The sequence below is a fragment of the Ptychodera flava genome, chromosome 8 (genome assembly GCF_041260155.1).
Source record: "Ptychodera flava strain L36383 chromosome 8, AS_Pfla_20210202, whole genome shotgun sequence".
In the NCBI taxonomy this organism is placed as follows: Eukaryota; Metazoa; Hemichordata; class Enteropneusta; family Ptychoderidae; genus Ptychodera; species Ptychodera flava.
In genome coordinates this window covers 31,163,630-31,184,123 of record NC_091935.1, presented here as the reverse complement: position 1 = coordinate 31,184,123, position 20,494 = coordinate 31,163,630, and the positions used below count along the sequence as shown (strand labels likewise).

At 35.5% G+C, this 20,494-nt stretch overlaps 1 protein-coding gene across 4 annotated transcripts in view; it reads right to left on the bottom strand.

The window, feature by feature from the left end:
• Positions 1 to 1,153: 1,153 nt before the first annotated feature.
• Positions 1,154 to 20,494, bottom strand: part of LOC139139060 (dynein axonemal intermediate chain 4-like) — a 32,445-nt gene continuing 13,104 nt past the window's right edge. The window contains exons 11-24 of one of the 4 annotated variants that reach the window (XM_070707789.1): positions 18,462 to 18,564; positions 17,841 to 17,986; positions 16,681 to 16,767; positions 15,664 to 15,741; positions 15,073 to 15,146; positions 14,054 to 14,077; positions 12,029 to 12,183; positions 11,523 to 11,655; positions 10,752 to 10,839; positions 8,855 to 8,983; positions 7,914 to 8,011; positions 6,665 to 6,740; positions 2,322 to 2,399; positions 1,154 to 1,949 (exon numbers count right to left, since the gene is read on the bottom strand). In XM_070707789.1, the coding sequence (XP_070563890.1) occupies positions 1,887 to 1,949; positions 2,322 to 2,399; positions 6,665 to 6,740; positions 7,914 to 8,011; positions 8,855 to 8,983; positions 10,752 to 10,839; positions 11,523 to 11,655; positions 12,029 to 12,183; positions 14,054 to 14,077; positions 15,073 to 15,146; positions 15,664 to 15,741; positions 16,681 to 16,767; positions 17,841 to 17,986; positions 18,462 to 18,564 (1,332 nt within the window). In that variant the 3' untranslated portion in view covers positions 1,154 to 1,886. Of the gene's footprint in view, positions 1,950 to 2,321; positions 2,400 to 6,388; positions 6,465 to 6,664; positions 6,741 to 7,913; positions 8,012 to 8,854; positions 8,984 to 10,751; positions 10,840 to 11,522; positions 11,656 to 12,028; positions 12,184 to 14,053; positions 14,078 to 15,072; positions 15,147 to 15,663; positions 15,742 to 16,680; positions 16,768 to 17,840; positions 17,987 to 18,461; positions 18,565 to 20,494 lie in introns of all 4 variants that reach the window. The other 3 variants (XM_070707790.1, XM_070707791.1, XM_070707793.1) reach the window with 3 other exon arrangements.

Below are 20,494 nucleotides of genomic sequence, written 5' to 3'. Positions count from 1 at the left end.
GAGAGGAAACATCGGACCTAGGCCGTTGAAATGAAAACGAGGCCACATGCATTTTCATTTGATTAAAAGCACAGACTAAAACAATTTTCATTGCAATGTCGCTGTTTTCACGAGATACTGACCGTTTGATCTTGGAAAGTTGAGCTGCTTTAACGTGCAGCCAACGCATGCCGGCGCCGGTGCGGTGACGGCTGTGTGTTACCGGCCTGTGTGTTAACGGCCTCGCAGACTGATATAGGAAAAACCGGGAAAAACCGCTGGTGGCTCCTCAGAAATACGGCGGGCAGTTTCTCCGCCAAAACAGCCGATTTTGAATCCAAATTTTGCATTGACCTTCGTTTTCGAGCACACCCACCTCGCCTAGGTACACGATGTACCCAGCCGCGCTTGTAAATTTAGGGAAAGCTATAATTTTCTCTTCTATGCGACCGAAGCCATCTTATGTGCCGCCATTGTTACATTCGGGCGAAACAGTATAGCGCCACGTACGGCGAGTATTTAGAGAAAAATAAAATCAAAAAGCAACAAAAAACAAAGCGAAAAAAAGCTAGAATTATTAATAGCTGAACGCAATATGATAGTCGAGCAATGCAGAATAAAAAATAAATAAATAAACACACAAGAAATGCCCGTAAAACCCCTCTGAGTTGAGCGATGACGTCATAAGCGTGTCGCAATGCATTCTGGGTAATTACGGTAAAATTTGTGTATAGCATGTTCTACGATAGTAATACCGGAAATAGAGAAAGAAAGAAAGAAAGAAAGCAAGAAAGAAAGAAAGAAAGAAAGAAAGAAAGTGAGCAAAAACTAACAGTTCCAGAGCTGGTCTCTGGAACTAATTATCACCCCATACATAGAGCACAAGAGGATTCGATTCCACTTCAACTGTTTCATAGACCTATTTGTAGTGCTGTTTATGGAAGTTTATGGGAGTTTGATTTCAAAAACAAAAGTAAAAAGAAGTTGGAAACAGATGAGTAGAAATTTTTCAAAAAAACTGAAACAAAAATGAGAAGCAATTTTGATGTCCGATGAAAAATACAAATAAAGATCAAAACAAAGTGACAAAGAAGAAACAACCTCTTTTGAAAAGAAAATCTTATCCAAATTAAAAGCCAAATAAAATAAGACAAAAATCACCACATGATCACTATGATTTTTCAAGGGAAGTTTTATTTCTATTTAATCCTTCATAAAGATTTTGTCTCTGAATGCTCTGAAAAATTGTCTCATTAATAAAATATTATTTAACTCAAAAAGGTTAATCTTTATACAACATATTCCTTTATACACTTTTTTGTCTGTTTTTGGTTTCAGAAAGAATGAAAAAGTTACAAGTATATACAATATGACATTGATGGTGGAAAATACACACTATACATATATACTGTCAATGTGAAATCCATGCACATGAATGTGACAATATACAAAATTTACACTATTGGGAAATGAAATATAATTCAAGTGAAATTTTCAAAAAGCTCAGAAATGAGTTATACAAATCCTTCATACTTCTATTTGATTTACTTTTATGATAAAGAACTCAAAAAAGATGGAAAACATCTGGTGATATTTGGAATTGCTTCAGTCATGAGTCTGCCCCTAATTGAATGCATGTATGTAAATGAAATTACTCAAACCAGAAATTACAAAAACAAAACACTGATAAAATAATATATCTCTGGTTTATTCAACCCTGAAATCTGACCTAAAGTTCTTGTGATGTGTCTGACTTCCATATAGGCTTTGCACATCCCAAAAGTATGTGTTCACGAAAGGTCGACACTCTATCAGAGGGTGTTCTGCACTCAAAATTTCATCAGAGCCATCTAATGGGAGCTGACGCCATGACTCATTGAGGTAATGTCCCAACAATCTTCACTTCTTCACTTTTTCTTTGTTGTGTTGACTATGGCATTCTGATCTACAATTTTCTGCAACAACTCCACCTGTATTAGATATACAAGAATTGGTACAAGATAACAAACAACAAAAAATTAGCATTGAATAAGCATAACAAAACCTTATGACTGCATGCTGGTGTTTTGTAAGGTACAGCATAGATAAACCAAGGTGCAAGTTGATAATACATCGGACTTGGGCATGGAAAGATAACTACATTTGTTTTCTGAAATGAGAAAATGAAGATTTTGAGTTCAATTTAGTTTCATTTTAAGTTCAAGTTTAAACATTTTAATGTGTCAGTTCAATATGCACTATCAGTACCTACGACAGGTACAGCAGTATCGCATATGGTCCAACAGTTTATGGTCCAAAAGTCTAATTTAACAAAATGAGAAATTTGAGAGCTGTTTTCTTACTTGATTCTCAGCCACTGACGGCATACATCTAAGCTGGAAGACGGCAACTTGTCCTTCACTGTCACCCACTAAGACACACTGTCAACAGTAAAAATAAAACGACATATAAAATCTCACAATGCCAAAATTACAGCTCTGTCTGTGTGGCACTAGGGGGAAAAATACCCAGAAAAATTTCAACATTTGCCAATGGTGTCTATATTCTTTTGGTTTTAAAATTCATTTTTATTTTGGAAATGTTTTGAAGACTTCGCAGTAGGAATGTAAAGTGAAAAAGGAACTGTTTGACAGAGGTGACAGAAACTTTACATGCAGCGGTGTATGCGATACTGAAAGCAATTGTTTATGCATGCTGCTGACAAAAAACCAAACAAATAAATAATCAGCCAACAATTAAATGCATAAATAAGTAACTAGCTGTGTAAAAGCCGAAACAGAAGGAGTGATCATTAATAAAAGCTGTCTTGGAATTGAGCTGTGAATATGCAGCAGTACTGTAATAGGCTGTTGTTAGAGGTAGGGAAGTCCAAGGGTCACACCAGTTAGGGTGACCTCAGGGTGACCTCAGGATGACCCTACTTCAAACAACAATTCTAATGCCGTTTATATTTTAACGGCTACACGCTCTATTCACTCAGTGCACTTTTGTCGGTTGACAGGTGAGCCATCAATAAATAAACAAATAGTAGCAACAACACAAGTCAAAAGTTCACAAGTTTTCACTGCCAGAATATTAGTATGAAGGGTGCTTACGTTGGGAACAATTTGTCAGCACCTAGTGAAAGTACATAATGCTCTGTCAAAGAAATGGACTGAAACTGAGGGCTGACACTTAAACACGGATACATGATTGCACATTAACAACAGCATGAACGTAGAAAGTGTCACACACAATCTACTGGTGACTACTGTCAATCACTTGGAATTTGAGTATTGTAGTTGATCATATAGATTAAACTTAGATTTTTATAGCTACAATGGTAAATATTAAGTAATCCAGAGTCAACATCAAGATATCAAATATGAAATAAAATTGGTCGTTTGTTCTTGTAGAAACCTATAAGAGATTTTCCAAAGGAGCCTTTACTTAAGTACATGGTCACACACTGTAAGTGTACATGGCCGATTGTTTTTTTATTATATATGGACATATGCAAATTTATGCAAAATTCGAGTAACCATACGACTCTAATAAAGAGATGGGAGTCATTATTAAGTGTGATAAGAGTACTATAGTATAAGACGTGGTTCACTTTCAAAGAATTTTAAAATATCAGTCACCTGCCCTCAGCCACAGCCAGCAAATGGCATCTTTAAACACAATGCAATACATGTTGAAAAGGCTAGTCATATAAAATGATTTCTTCCTGAAATCTTTTGAAAACTGTCATTCTGGCAGTGAAGACGAAAAATAGATCTTAAACAGCTAGACCTTTACCCCTATTTAAAGCTGTACAGACATTGATGACCGTTTTCATATCATTACAGAATTGTCAGCTTTGTGACAATATGAAACTAAAAGTATACGTCATGTTACAATTCTTTTGATGTTATACTGTCAAATTTGTTAAAATCTTAGGCATGTTGCACTGTGGGAATTTTCTTGTCACCGATGTCTGTACTAAAAACTTACACTGCACACATTTGAACTGAAAAACAAACCTGCACCTTGCTTCACTCAATCTACTGCATATACATTAGTACTTTGTCTTCTAACTACTACGACATGCAACGCCCTTTGATCTACCCCTTACAGTCTAACCTGCTTTATACTTAAAAGCTGTCTTATAACTATACATGCATATATATATATATATATATATATATATATATATATATATATATATATATATATATTACATATATATATTACTCTGATAGCTAGTGTTACACTACAGAACAAGATCTATGAAATTCTTTAAGAGCAAAACTGATATATTTCCACACAATCATCATGCTATTACTTAAAGTAACATGCATTTACTGTTTGCTGCTTAAAAAGGAGGTCAGGGCAGGGCCAGGCAAGGGAGAGGGGTTATGACGGACGTTGTTGCTTTTTGTGCAAACATCAAGGTATGCAATTTGTGTTCAAGAGCCAAGCGCTTGTACAGATTGCTTAATTTTCATATTATGTGTCATTAGCATAAAGATTTGCTATTGACTGAAGATCAGTAAGACTTTTTAGCCAAATTTTACATTCTTGCCATGATAACCAGTTGTCTGCTTGAGCTGGTTTCTTTGACTTCTTTGTTTTCAAAGAATGCATGAGTTTTGCAATAAGTGCCAAGCTGTATTATGTCATACAGTGCTTGGTACAGTCACAGGACGCATTAAAAACTATCGTGATAAACAAAAGGAAGTTCATGACAACTATCGACTAACGTGTCTCCTTCAAAGAAACACCTTGGCAATTATTGGAATATTTCTTCATTCATACATTCATTTCCTTAAAAATCTGGTTCATTTTTGGCCAAATACATTTGATAATCAAAGTAAGACTCTCATGGCCCCAGTGTCATATGGCTGTGAAGAAAGAATAAAATGTCTGTCGAAAAAGTTCTTTTTCTGGAACTAAACCAGTCCTTGGAACCTCAAAAATCAAATATGGAAATAGCTGAAATAGCTATATCTTGACCTTTTTCACAAAGAATAAGACAGTACTGTGCAAATTTCTTCATCACTTGTACAAAACACAAAGCCAACATGCCTAGGAACCTGTAAACTAAATTTTATAAGCTGTCAGACTAGCATTTTTTTAAAAATGTGTTCTGACAAAATTGCCCTAAAAATTTGCATGTGCAAATGCAAGATGTTTTGATAAACAAAGATAAAATGTAATTTTATCATGCGGATATATGTTTGATAAGCAAGATATCCAAAAAAATTCCTAAAATGCAAATCAAGACCTATCAGACAAGTTGTTCCTTAAGAGAAACCTTTGGACAAAAAATGTCAAAAAGAAATTTCAAAATCACAAATATGTAAATTTTACGCTACTTTAAACAAATATTGAATGAATTGTCATATATCAATTACCATAAAAAAAAAAACTGTCATAAATGGAAATTTTTGAAGTTTAAGAAAAACCATAACTATGTAATTTTTCATAATTCTGCAAGCAAAATTCTGTGAGATTCTTCTCAGTTCTAGATAATCATCCATTCCTCATACCAAACCTGGTCACATTCAGTGCAATAGTGTTTGGGTTATGAGCTCCACAAATTTGGGATACAGTTGGACAGACAGATGGACGGACAGACTGACACACACACAGACTGAAAGAGAGATGACATTAGCCCCCTTAGTGTGCCACCAGCAAAAAGGGCCAAAAATATCCTGCAGGGCCATGAACTTAACATGAAGGTAAGGTGACTGATAAGGTCTCCATAGCAGCAAACTAGTACTTCAAAAGAGATGTGTATCCTAAAAGTATTGTCAATTTCTATGCAAATGTGAGGAACAAGATAATTGTGCTAAAAACTTTACAATGGTGTTTGCTGGTGGTGATTATATTGCAGACAAGACGATGTCATCAAATATAAAAACTGAAGTGTGAAGTGCCATGAATTGAGTACATCTTTGGCATGCAGGTGACATCAGACTATATCAAAATATGTTATGTTGTGTCTTTGGGAGAGGGAGAGGAGATCAAAATTTCTTTGTACGATAAATGATCCAGGAGAGGCTTCTGAGATGTGTAACAAGTGGGAGTTCAGGGTGTTTCAGTTTTTTTTTCATTCTTACTTCTGAGCCACTTGTATTTTGATATAGTGTGCAAAAATTGAGGTAAGTCTTTTTTAAAAGGAATGAAATGACAGCAGTGGGCTTCTGTGCTATTTATACACTGCTGATTTGTGTGTCCTGATATTGTAACTAATGGTGGGCGCTTGCAGGGTACTTTGGGGTCATAAGTAATGGATATTGGGGAAGGAAGGAGTTTTCCGTTTTAGTACAGACAAGTCTGGTTAATGAGGATCCTTAACTGTGTAACCATTACAAATCCATTACAGCCAACCCTTTGTTATTGCTTTCTATCGATGACCAATCGTAGATTCTATCGTACTTACGTCCGGAGAAGGGCAAAACATGATGGTGGTCAATTTTTGCCCCGGTGGCGGCAATGCTGTTATTATAGGATCCAAACTAGGGCAAAATAAAAGCATTTGACATGACAAAAAGTTTCACAGAAAGCATGGCACCAGGTCCCACCTGTCCCACCTAAATGATACAAATCCAGCATTCCATCCCCAGGGCTATGGGGGACAGAGAAGGACTGTACCATTGCATGTAGAGAGGTGGCAGGGAGGGCGTGAAATGACATATACACTTGACTGAATACTTACATCCGAGTTCAAGGCAAAGGTGATGCTGCTAAATTTAACACCTGGAGCTGGTACACTGAATAGGATTGGGTCTAAACTGTGGTAGAAATACTCATTATGGTTAATGACCATTTAAGGTAGAATGCGCCTCGGAAACAGATATTCTGATTCTCAAATTTTTACAATTCTTTTCTAATCTACCACTTGTGGGGGCTCATTCTAAAGCTCATGTACTAAGAAAAATTTTCAACATCTTAGTATTTTGAAAAACTGAAATATGGTTTTCCCCATAGAGGTAGCATGGGAATGGCAGCCATTTTGAACTCCAAATATCAGTAACTGTTGGGAAATTTGTTTCTCTTGTACAAAGATTTGCACGGTGACCCCTGATTTTTATTCTCACTTTGACAGCAAAATAGTTTAAAGTTTGCTTTTGGGAAAATTTGAGCAAAAGTTTTAGTATTTTTGTTTCGAGGCGCCTACTACCTTAGGATTGATAAAAACTGTCACACCAGTACATGGATGTATCAACAACCAGAACGTCATATCTGTTGAAATTTATCAATTATGGTCAAGCTTGCTCGTATTTGCCAACACAACTTTCCTGACCACAAAAAAACTTTTCTTTTCATTGCCAAATACCTTACCTGAATGAGTGTTAACATAAACTCTTAAATTTTCTGGAATTTTAAAACACTCATTTTCACCTTCTTTGTAGTTTTGTGTACAAATTTCTGCAGATCATCAACAGGTATGAAAGGTGTACCTCATACTAAATATACAAGACTTCATGCTACAAAGGCATGTCCCATCAAGCCCACAGGTGATTTACACAAGAGCAGAGATGACTTGCAGATGTCAGCTAAACTGACAGTTCGTATTGTAGAAAGACCCATTGCTCACACCCAGATTGTCAATTTATGTCAACCATGGCTGAAAACAATGGTACAGTATACCCGCAATGCCATCAGCAATGAATGTTATAGTTCATGATACTGCATCCTGTTTCATGTTCCATGTGGTGTGTGATGTAGTTAATTCTAAAATGTGCAAGCCACGAAGTAAATCTTGTACTGGCGGTGTTTCTTGATGCCAATGTGCATATTGATTCACAACTTATAAAAAACCCAAAGACTCATTTTTTTCAATAGTGAAGTGTAGTTTTGAAAAAAAAAACAAGCAAGCACACGTGACTGACTGCAATTTTAGAAACAGGATCAGCAGATTTCTTTCACCACTGGTGGCAGTGTTTGCTCTAGTGTAAACTCACGTGTTGACATTGAGGTCCCAAATCTCAACAGCGCCCTCATTCACACAAGCAAACACCGTGGCAGACTTTGGTGACCAGCACACATCCATGACAGCTTTCTGCAGAGAGGGAAAAAAATCGAATATATCATGTCATATTAATTAAACAAAACTCAAAAATTTCATAAATATTTTTAAAAAAGCATATTTTCTCCCCCATATACTTAAAAGAGAGAGTGAAATATGTAGATTGTACATGTCATACATTAATATGTATGCAAGGTATATGTTAAACTATACATGTCCTGTTAGTGTTCAAATAGTGTTTGAGTAAATGCATCTGTCTCAAATCTAAAGGAATTAACATTGTTCAGTAAAACACATTTGAGTGCTTCTGAAATATAAATAATCTTTTCTCAGATATGTTCATCTTACACGTGGTCTGCACGCCCAAACTTTCCCTCACTAATTGAAATGTTATGTGATCAGAAACACTAAAAGCAGTTTGGTTTGATGTTAAACCTAACATGGTTACCGATCAACCGATCAACCTCCATCAAACTCTTGAACCCCTACACTAATAATGCATGAAGCACAGTGAAATGGTATTAGTTTATGCAAAGTGTAGTAAAGATGGTAGTGACTGGACTACTCAATTAGGAAACAGGGGTAGAAGGGTTCACTCCTGACCAAACTATTTTGCCAAAAATCCCTGTACCTCAGTCTGCTTACCCTGTTGAAACCATTGGGTAATAACTAGTCTGGTGATACAAGGGTTTTAAAAAATTGAATTCATGAATAGAGTAACAACTTAAGAAAAATGAACGAGGCTGGATAGTATTGAGCATGAGACTGCAGAGGTAAAGAGAGACAGCGAGTGGAGATTACAATCTTCATTGGTGGTTTTCTGTAGACATAAATGGCAAAAAATCCCAAAGAAACCAATATGGCAGATGTACTCACCGTTGATGAGTGGAAATTGATGAGTGGTTGTAACTGGTCTTGGCACCATAATCTAATACTCCAGTCAGCACTACAACTTAAAAAGATATCTGGCAGAAATGGTGACCACTGCACTTTGTAAACTGGTCCCTGGACAGATAAAAAAAAAATGCCCATATTTAAATTTTCTTCGCCAGTCATCATTAATCTCATGAATTTAAAATTTTCTAAACATAACCCTGACCATTAAATATAATCAATTGATAAAGCTGACCATAAATGAATTCTTACAGCAGAATGCATCATACAATAACATGAGATTTTCAAAAGTACAAGCACTCTTGCAGTGGATGTGGGCTATTAGGGGATGCAGAAGTCACCAAAGGAAAAGCAGGATGCAAAGCTGTCTTTGTGTGGTTGGGTCCCAAAATAAATGTTGTTTATTCTTTATCTTCCTTCTTAATCTGTCTCAAAAAAAGTTGAAACTTAAGTTACTAGTACTTTTATTTTAATGGGTGAAAAGTAGTATGATTGCCAATGATACGGCTGGCTTATAACAACCTCGGCAGTATGAGACAGTAGTCGTTGGCAGATAGTATTGCATAAGTTATAAAATAGCCCTTTAGTAAAATAGCTAATATGAGGTGTCTACAGTCTTAAACATCTACAGCTTTTACAGTACACATTGAGTATTCATGTACCTTAGTTAATGTAGTATGCGCCTCAAAAGAGAAACTTAAACTTTTGCTCTAACTTTCCTCAATGAAACTCTCAACCATTCTCTTATCAAATTAAGAATTAGAGTCACGATAAAAATTTACTGATATTTGAAATTCAAAATGGCCACTACGCCTGTGTTAACTGTGTCAGGAAAAATTATATTTTTGATTTTTGAAAAACTAAGACAATGAAAATTTCTCTTACTCTAAGAGATTTGAAATGAGCCCCAGAAATAGTAGATCAGAAAAGAATGGTAAAAATACCGCAATTATACGGTGTCGCTCAAATTTGATCAGGATTGGTACATACCAGTATGGGTACCAAAGATCAACAATAAATGTTGTTTCTATCTGTTCAGTGCAGGAAAATTCTACGTTGATGTTATGACAATGATTTCTGCACAGTACAACCAGAAAAACAACAAGAAATATTTAAACTAGAAAAACAAGAATGACAAAAGTAATTAAGGTCTGAAACTTTAGGTACTGGAGGTCAACTTTAGCAACATGCATAGCAGAAAGGCAGCTAGCCCCCTTACTGCCTTAGTTTGACCATAGACGGTCTTCCTCCCCTCTACTGACGGTCTTCCTCCCCTCTACTGTCTATGGTTTGAGCAGGTCTGTTAATATGTAACAGTTCAATGACAATGACAGGAAATGACTCAAGTCAGTGGAGTAAGCCTGTTTCAAGCCTGTTTCAGAATTTCGCTTTTTCTTACCTCATTTGCACATTTTTGACACTGATGTGTTCATTTGAACAAATTCACATCTCAACCCCTACATCTACCTGTACACCAAATACTGAGACGGTAGCTTTGGCGGTATGGGAGCCTTTGTGTGTGACGGACATACATCCGCACATACCCACAAATATACAGACATTTAGACTCATCATATAAGCTCTTTTTGGTATTTATATATAAAACCAAATATGAGCTAAAAATTTGAGGGTCTGAATATCTGTCCCCGAGGCGCATTCTACCTTAATACAAGTGATGACATGATCTGTAAAGTGGACCTCCCCTGCTCCTGCAAGTGAAATTATTTGGGCTTATAAAACATATTGTCTGCAGTTCTATGTTCTTTTTTGGAAACTTCTTATCTACTTTACACTTATTTTCTTATATATCTCAGAGTCAGAGATATATCTCTTTAGTAAGAGAAACGGGGGAACAGAACTTTTTCCTCAGAAGACTTACCGTATGTCCAAAGTAACTGTCAAGGTATTGTTCATTGTAGGAACAAGAACACTTGTGGATGTGACCTTCCTCAGTTCCCGCTAGGTAACTGGTGATATGAAGAGGAAGAATGGAAAGTTCTTGTTATAGGTTGATGGCAACTATGTCAATCTGTACATGTACTGTTTAGTGATTTTAATTTTCAAAATGATAACAGAAAATAAAAAGGAACTTTTGCATTTTGTTTTTGTTTTGACCTTGGTCATGAACTTGAGCATTCTTTCTATTTGTTTGTGTAATGTCATGGTGTTGAAAAGTTTTTGAACACATAAATGGACTGCGATGGTCAAATGAAGGTGTAATTATAATATTCTTAACAGCTTGCTTTGAATTCAACATGATTTCCTGTAAATCAATATACTCGTGCCTGTTTCTACAATGGGTCTTATGAACTGCTTGTCAACAAGTTTGAAATTTTTTTTGTACGATTGTGAACAACTTCACATTCTTCAAGGCTAAGTGGATTCAGTGGTCTTCAGATTAGGACAACCAATTTATTTTGACCTGAACCAGAAAATTTGAAAGACTTGAAGAATTTTATGTTAGTGCAAACTTAACTTCACGACTTGCGAAGTTAATGGATACTGGTCTACACGACCATTCAGTACAAAGTGAATGTGCTCATTCTTAATATTTTATCTAAATTTTCACATATCGATGGCAAGATTACAATATTGCAAACAACAGGAACATATCTTGGAGGTACACACAACAAGAAATGACTAGACTCACATGTTTGGGTCTTTGGCATTGAAATCAAAACACATTCCAGGTGCCTGTCTTGAAATAAATGCTTCTGTCTTCTTCTGAGTTTCTTGTCCTTTCTTGCCTTGCTTGGTGGATACTCTTTTCAATTTCATGAGATCTGTTAGAAATATACTGAGTTACTGACACAGAAATTCTTAAACGTTTATCATTTAAGTCAGTCATATACGCATCAACTTTAAAAGATTTTCTGAGCAGTCAAAATAACAAAATAAATGCAATCAATGTAAAAAATGTAACTGTATACAAGTCAACTTTCAAAGACTTTCTGAGCAGTCAAAATAACAAAATAAATGCACTCCGTGTAAAAAATGTAACTGCATAAAAAAACAATTCAGTTAAAATGTAACATGTAGGAGATTTTTCATAGCATGTTTCCAAGGGATCTACAAATTAAACTGTATTTTCCTATTGACTAAACTGGGAAAGCATCATTTCCTTTTATATGATAGTGCAATGTTGTCTTTGTTTACCTGAACATTCAAAGCCTTTCCTGATCATCCACTGGGTGACTCTACCATCAGTAGAGATGGAGACCAACACCTCCCCTTTCTCATCACCAGACCCCCTATCCTTCTCAATCCATTTCAGCTGCCACACTGGGGCTGAGTGTTTGCCGTTACTTTCACTACGGGGCGAGAAAAGTAATACAATCACGTGAATAAATAAACTTACATGCAAGCAGTCTCACATTTTGACCAGTAAATATTAGTTAACCGAAAACAGAAGACACTTTCATCAGTACGAATTATTAAAGTTGGCAAGACTGAAGAACACAGGGGTCATGATTAAATGAAGTTCAATTTAACATTGTCTTAGGGGGTATGTTTGTATTTGTTCAATATTAACCTTTCGAGTGCCAAAGTCAATTTTTGTCGCCTTTATTAATAAAGGCCAGTCATTTTTTGTAGATTTTTCCTGAAATTTTAATAAAAAAGTGTAGCCAATAAAAAGCATTATTCCTTTGGTCTAAAATTTCCAAAAAATATTTGTTTAATATAAAAAAATTGTAAAGTGTGGTACTAAAATTTTGGTGGGAAAAATTACAACACTCGAAGGGTTAAAGGGACCCTTAGACATGCATTGATTTCTATCATCAGGTGTCCCCGTATTCTTCAGGCATGCCTACAAGTCTATTAGATACCATATAAGAACTAGTCTGGCCAGATCATAAACAACATATAGATCATTAGAACAGTGAGTATAAACCCTTTCAGTTCAAACCTTATGGTACAGCCTCATTGTTTCATATGGATACGTTGAACAACTACATTTGGAAATAAGGGGTGAAACGGTTTACACAGTAATTACTGAAGGAACCTTATTTTTGTCCCAGATTGAAAAGTTTCAGTTTTTACAGAGAGATAGTCCTTACTCAGAGACATTCAATTTTGATTCTTACTGAAAAATTGGCAATCTGTAATGTTACCTAGAAAATTCACTTTTTAGGTAAGCAATACTTTCTGGCAGCTCAGCGTGATTTTGAATATCAAAATGGGAAGTACAAGTAAATCGTATTCACTACCCAGTTTCAACATCTAGTATCCAAAATGAGAATGGAACAGGTGTACCATACATATTTCAAGCAATCAAAATCTAACTAAAAGGAAATACGTAGACTAAACTGATGGGGATGGCGGTTGATGAGTAATATCTGGGGAAAATACATACACACCAATCTGATGATGCTACATGGCTAGGGAGCTATATGGCACTGTATATAATGGACAACAGACTAGTCAGAGGAGCTGAGATGTACTTGGGCAACTCAGTATGGGCACGCAGGATCACATGGTAAGCGGAAACAATATGACATGGTTTATTGAACAACTAAGACAGAGCATAAACGTTGTTAGCATTCAACTGCGACAAAATGTGTATTTGTCAGTGTGTTTGCAAACCTTGTCAAGTGAAAAGGAGAAAAAACTGGGCATAATTCAAAACTTTTCACTACAATTTTTACAGAAAGACAAATCTAAGATTTGATATTCCATTGTCGTAAAGTTTACTTCAGAAGCCAATGCAGGGTACACAATGGAAGAAGAGGAAATTTGATTCAAATGTCTGGTTTGTCTGTTTGATACTTTCACACAATATATTCCAGAAAAGCATCAGGTACACATATTTACTTTCGTCATACTTTAGATCAAAGGAAGTCTAGGCTGCTTAGACACCTCTCCTGGCAAATTTGAAATTTACTTTGTTTTTCACAACAGCATGATCATATCTTCATACTAGAGAAGAATTACAAATCTCTGCCAATAACTACATTACAGTGGTTTAAGTCCCCTATTTCAAAAAAAAAAAGAGAAAAAAAATTGGATAGAGCTTGAAAGTAATACTAGGGATATTGTGAGTAAAATGAGAGAAACACACACATTATGAGAGTTAAACTGTGAGTAAGCAATCAACCTTGACAATGGAGACTACACATGAAGGACTAGAGTAAGAGATCACTCTTAAAAAGAACATTTGATGTGTACAACACAAGTACTTACTGCCCTGATGGTCTTATTTCTCCTCTTTACGCAATTAAAGCGACAATTGTGATGGCATAAGCAATAACGACAGACAGAAACAAGGGAAGATTTTGTTACAATCAAAACAAATTGAAGTGGTTTGTGTTGAACATATCAGATTATACCAACACTATTGAAAAAGGTTTAAAAAAGATATTTTGAAGATCACAAGATGTGGTGTGATTCAACGAATCTATCATTTAAAATGGAATGCTTTGTCACGTACCACAGAAGCATACATCGAAGCATTTTAGATTGTGAGTAAGCGTGAATGTTAAACCACGGTCCCTCTGGAGGGACTGTGGTTAAAGCTAAGACTGTTTTGACAGCATCAACCAGTGACAAGAATAGCAATTGAACTGATACGTGTATGATTATTGTGCTATTGCCTCTGCTGTAATAAAATCCAGGTCTTTTCACCGGGCAATACATGTATAACAACAAAAAGTTGCACAGAGGGTAAGGGTGTTTACATATTTGTAGATACACCAGAATTTCATATTATACACCTTGTATATCGGTACAATCTTACATATGATTGACATCAACATACACAGATTGTGGTCTGTCTCAAGACACACCCGATACATGTACAAATACCAGGATGCAGGACATATATATATTAACAATACTTGAATGGATAAAAAGTTGATGGACGACATAGATTTATCATTGTTCAAGTTAAGAACATGAAAGCTGTATTTTTTATGTAGGTAGTGAATTTCTAAGAGTTGCACATGATCGCTTCTATCAACTGTTGCTTGTCAGTCTGTACAACCTGCTACATTTGGCATGAATCATTGTTTTATGAAGATTTGACAAAGAGCAATAGATTACCAAATAATTAATGAAATATGCAAATAAAGTGTACAGGAATAAAGGCAAAATTTTCCGGTCATAAATAGTTGATGATTGTACAATCCTATGGATTTCCTTACGTTGGACACAAAAATTGACAGAGAAATATGGGTGACCAAGTTCAAAGCTGTCATACTTACAAACTGTCCAGTACCGGGTCATTGCTAGTATTTCTCACATTGTATATTGCCACTGTACCATCATACAGACCAACCTGCAATCAAGGTTTTGAAAAGACAGAGATATTAGAAGATATGAAACTGTTATGTCTGCAAGATTGGTGTTCAGCACAGATCTTAACAAAGCCTTTTGGCATGACATCCTGGTAACATACCTGAATCACCCCTATATATATAGTGGTATATGCCTAAAAACTTTTCAACCTATACCAATACCTTATTCAGCAAGAATATCAATGGCTACACTACTACAACAAACACCTCTTATTTACAGCATTTCTGTGTACTATAGTACACAGGTGCTGGTGGGCAGGGTAGTCTGCTTGATGGGTCGATCGTCTGTTCGAATATTGAATGCGTACTCGTTGCTCTGCCCTCAACTGCAACTTTGCCTGTGCTGCGATGCAACACAAGTATGCAGTATATTTGCATGTGCATGCATGTACCGTCAACACCTTCAGAATCTTTTGCCATACCGTGACTGTGAGACACACTGCATGGCAGAGTGTGTCAACTACAGACATGTTGTTGCAGAATACGATGTGTACTTACAGCCAGTAAATTGGGATTTGTTGCCGAGAAGTCCATGGCAGTGACACCAGTCTCTGTGTGAAACACCCGCTCTGGGTACTGTGGATAAAATCCAACAGAAAATTTGGATTAATTTGACTTTAATATGTTAATCATCATGCTAAAAGTGGCACAACTTGAGGTATATCACTATATATGGTGTGTTCTTGCTTTTACAACCAAATTATGGACCAAAATATCTATTTTGCTTTTTTTCATGCAGGGAATTACAACATTGGTTATCATGAAGTCTACACTTTCAAAATTTAGCCGTTTTAGTTCTACTCTAAGTCACTTCAGCTACAATACACCTCAGGGACAGACATTAGGACTCTCACATTTTTACAATTCTTTTCTAATTTACTGCCTGTGGGGGCTCATTTTTAAATTCTTAGAGAAAGTAGTTTTCACCATCTTAGTTTTATCATACACAGTAGATAGTAGAGTCTAAGTAGAGGGGGGAACTGTCTATGGTTTTATGAAAATCAAAGTTTTACTTTTATTCCCACAGAATTTACACAGGGATGGTGGTCATTTTGAACTTAAAATATCAGTAAATATTATGTAATTTTTTTCTCTACTATCAAATTTTACATAGTGACCCCTGAGTTTTATTCCTGCTTTGTTCAGAGGATGGTTGAAAGTTTTGTTGAGGAAGGTTTCAGCAAAAGTATAAGTCTTTCAATTTCAAGGTGCATACTATCTTCAGAGAAAAGTCTTTTTACACATATGTCAGCAGTATGGCTGCAAATCGGCACAAACAACACAAACGCAAAATGTATTCATACAAAATTATCTTATGGCAGATAAAAATCTAAAGATCTTCTGATAGTCAAGCATGAAATGGGGACGGGAAAGTTAAGATCCACTAGAATGTAGATTTGTTGACAGTGCAATTAAAATTGCACTTATTGTGAACCATACAATTTCTATGGAAAATACACACAGCATGAGCACAAAATAATAATATCAGTTGAATAAATTTGTCTCTGTACCTACCTCTGGATTTTTCAACGACCAACAACAGGCAACCCCTCCTTTCTGTTCACTAAAACCAAACTGCCCATACCCAACTGCTAGGAGATCCTGGATTAGAAAAAAAAACAATATCAGATTAGGCTTTAAAGCCTGTCCAATTAAAGTAATGTCTGACACACACAATTATTGATATACAATGTTCTACAAATAACTTAAAACCTATGTTTTCTAAATAATGAGGCATTATCTTCATCACGGGAAGTTTAAATTTCAGTGATAAAACATTTCTCAACACATTCAGTGTATATTATCATCACAAACATCTACATATCTGATAGATATACCTGAATTTTTCTTGTCATTTTTTCTCCCCATAACCCTTGTGAAAAGAATTTCGCTAAGAGACAGGGTAACATGAATGTAAGCGTTCTTGGATGCATTTTTTGGGACTAAAAACAGTAGATTAATCCCAAGTATATGAGAGATTTGCATGCTACCAAAGTGTCAAACAGCAGGGTAAGTATACATACGTATATTGTATTATGGGATGGAGAGAGCGGGGAGGGATAGTACTGCATATACTGTTACAGGAACTGGAACTCAAATGTTCTGTGGGTAATTGTAGCTAGTTTCAACTTTTTTTTGGGGGGGGGGGTTATTTGTTACTAATTGTTAAACTTGTCTTTTAAATAAATTAACATGCTTTGAAATTTTCTCACTATCTAGCCACCACTGTTACATTTGTGTGATTACATTAATTATGATATTGTTCTAGTCAACAAAATCATAAAGTTATGGTCTACCAGTATATCAGAGCAGTATCTTAATTAGACTGAAAGATCCATCACTTGAAGGCATGCTCGCTCTTGAGGGAGAGCGTAGTGTTCTCTTCGGCTCACACGTAAATATTCAGATTGAATGTACTTGTCACAGGATTAGCCTAGATATTACCAAAACATTTTTCAATTTTATTAATGGTAAAAATTTCAATGGAAACAAAATGTACCGGTTAATCATTATATGGGTGATCAAGCAGCATAACAAAACATCACAGAGGATAGATTTAACCCTTTCACCACTATGGTTTGGCCCAAACCCATTGTTATCAGTGGTTGTTGTGGACCTGTTTACAGGAAATTGGGGGTGAATAGGTTAAGGGAATTCAAGTGAAGGACACTTACTTCATTAGCTTTGTTCCATGACATACAGCTGACATTTCGTCCCTTGGTGACGCTGCATTTGTAAGGCCACAGTCTATCAATGTTGGGACCAAGCTGGGCTATCACCGGACCACTGGCCTCCTCCTCATCAACTTCTTTGTCAATATCTGAAAACGAATTTTAAAGTATTTCAATGTTGCCCTCAAAAGTCCATCATGTTTATTTTTAGCTTTGACCTAGGGGGCATAGTGCTGGTAAGCCTTAGTTTTGAACTTTTCAAGATTAATGCATATTTTGTTTAAAGAAAATGTTTGCCATATTCGACAAAATTTCATCAAAATCATTAGTCCTGTTAAAAAACCTATATACAACACTTTATGTGTCTATTTGTGTATTTGTCTACCTATCAAATTGGCAACAACACACTTAGTAGACTGTGTCTATTTGTATATTTGTCTATTTGTCTACCGATGACATATGCAACAACATGCTTAGAAGACTTTCAAAGCATTGACTTATACGCAACGACACATCATGATCTGAATGTTTAATGTCAAAAACTGGCAGTTTTGAGGGGACATTATTTGACTTTTGAAAGGATGTGAACACAAAATTTTCAGTATTGATACGGGGTAAACTTACCAGGTAAAATTGGCAGATGTCTATACGCTGCTTGCTTTGGTTGGTAAATGTTGTGAGTGACCACTCTCTCCATTACAAACAAATCTCGCTTCAAGCCATCAGACTTTGAGAGAACAGAAGAAAACGAAGACATGTCTTTTAATGGTGGACTCAAGTGATTAATCTGGTAGAGACAGACTCATATCGATCAGAAGTATTATTACCCACGATAAAGCTCTTAAAAAGTTACTGGAATAAACATAGGGCCAAAGTCCCTGAAGTACTATAGACATGGATACAAAATTAAGTATTTCCTGACTGTATGAAATTATCTCACTAAGGTCATCCTTGGGACTGTATACCAAATATTAAAGCTGTCTGACCAGCGGTTTTGAAAAAACAAGCAACTCAATAGTTGACAGAGCTCTGCTGTGTTATGTAGAGAATAACCTTTTGTGACACATGTATTGATGAAGAAGGTGGATATCTTTGATAGCTCATTCAGGATGGCCTGACCAAAAATGGAAAAAAAAATTCTGTAAAAATACGGATTTGCATATTTCATCACAATTTGAACAAATCTAAGTTGGGTTATCCCTAGGGACCTGTATACCAAATAACAAAGCTGTCTGACCAGTGGTTATGAAGAAGATTTTTTACCAAAAACGCCTTTTTGGTGCTAATTTGCATATTTTCAACAATATCAAAAAATTAATAAAAATAGTTTCTCAAAATCATATAGTTTATCCACACAACAAATATCAAATCAGTAAGTACTGCAGTTCTCAAGAATTTGAGTGGACGGACGCTTCATAAATGGACATAGATACATAGATACATAGATACATACATACATACATACCGGTACATGTAAATATGGTACATACTATATTAGTCTATAGTAGCTAATAAACGAGAGTTAATTACATTCTATTTAAAGTAAACAAGACTTGCTTAAATCAAGCTTTACGTCATAAAAAAAACAGCATATCTGTCAGGTTATAAAGAATCTTAAGCTGGTTATTTTCATCCTAACCAAGCACATTTTAACTTTCAAATTAACATTGTAAGTAAGTTCTGTTGAATAAGTTGAGACTGTACGTACTCAGAGAAAGTACACTGAAGAGACAAATGTTTGAAACTTAAGAAGTTCAAGGTCATCAAAAGCATTGTAAGGAATCATGTAACACTTTCATTGCACTGTTTACACAGATTGCGTAATTGCTATAAATAGCACATGAGGAATCTTACAGCCCAGCTTTACCATAAAAACCCTATCACTTTGACCACTCTATTTTTTTCCTCAAAAAGTAATTTTATTTTATCCTCAGCAAGTCAACCATACATGAAGATTAGAACTTTCTCTATCTCTATTTATTTGACCACCCTATCATGACAAACTATTACGTGCAATTTCTTTGAGATAACATACAGGGCACAATAAATGACGGTTCAGAATATGTCAAAGTTGGGATCAGGAAAGTTGCCTTTACATGTTTTAATCCTCTATTAAAGATGGTAAGCATTTCACTATGGACTGTCAAAAAAGTTGAACTTTCTGATAATTCTACACTAAAATTATTTTGGCTTTGATGATTATTCAATTATTTAAAATCATATTAATTATTTTTTCTGGGTGAATTGATAGGGTTTATACAGTACAAGAATTACATACAATGTAAGTCAAATTTTGACCAAAAATGACAAAAAAATTCCTTAAAAATACACATTTGCATATTTCATCACAATTTGAACAAATCTAAGTTGGGTTGTCCCTAGGGACCTGTATACCAAATAACAAAGCTGTCTGACCAGCGGTTATGAAGAAGAAGATTTTTACCAAAACGCCTTTTTTGGCATTAATTTGCCTATTTTCAACATTATCAAAAAATTAAAAAAAATAGTTTCTCAAAATCATATTTTTCATCTACACAACAAATATCAAATCAGTAAGTACTGCGGTTCTCAAGATATTTGAGTGGACGGACGCCTCACAAACGGACATACATACATACATACATACATACATACATACATACATACATACATACAGA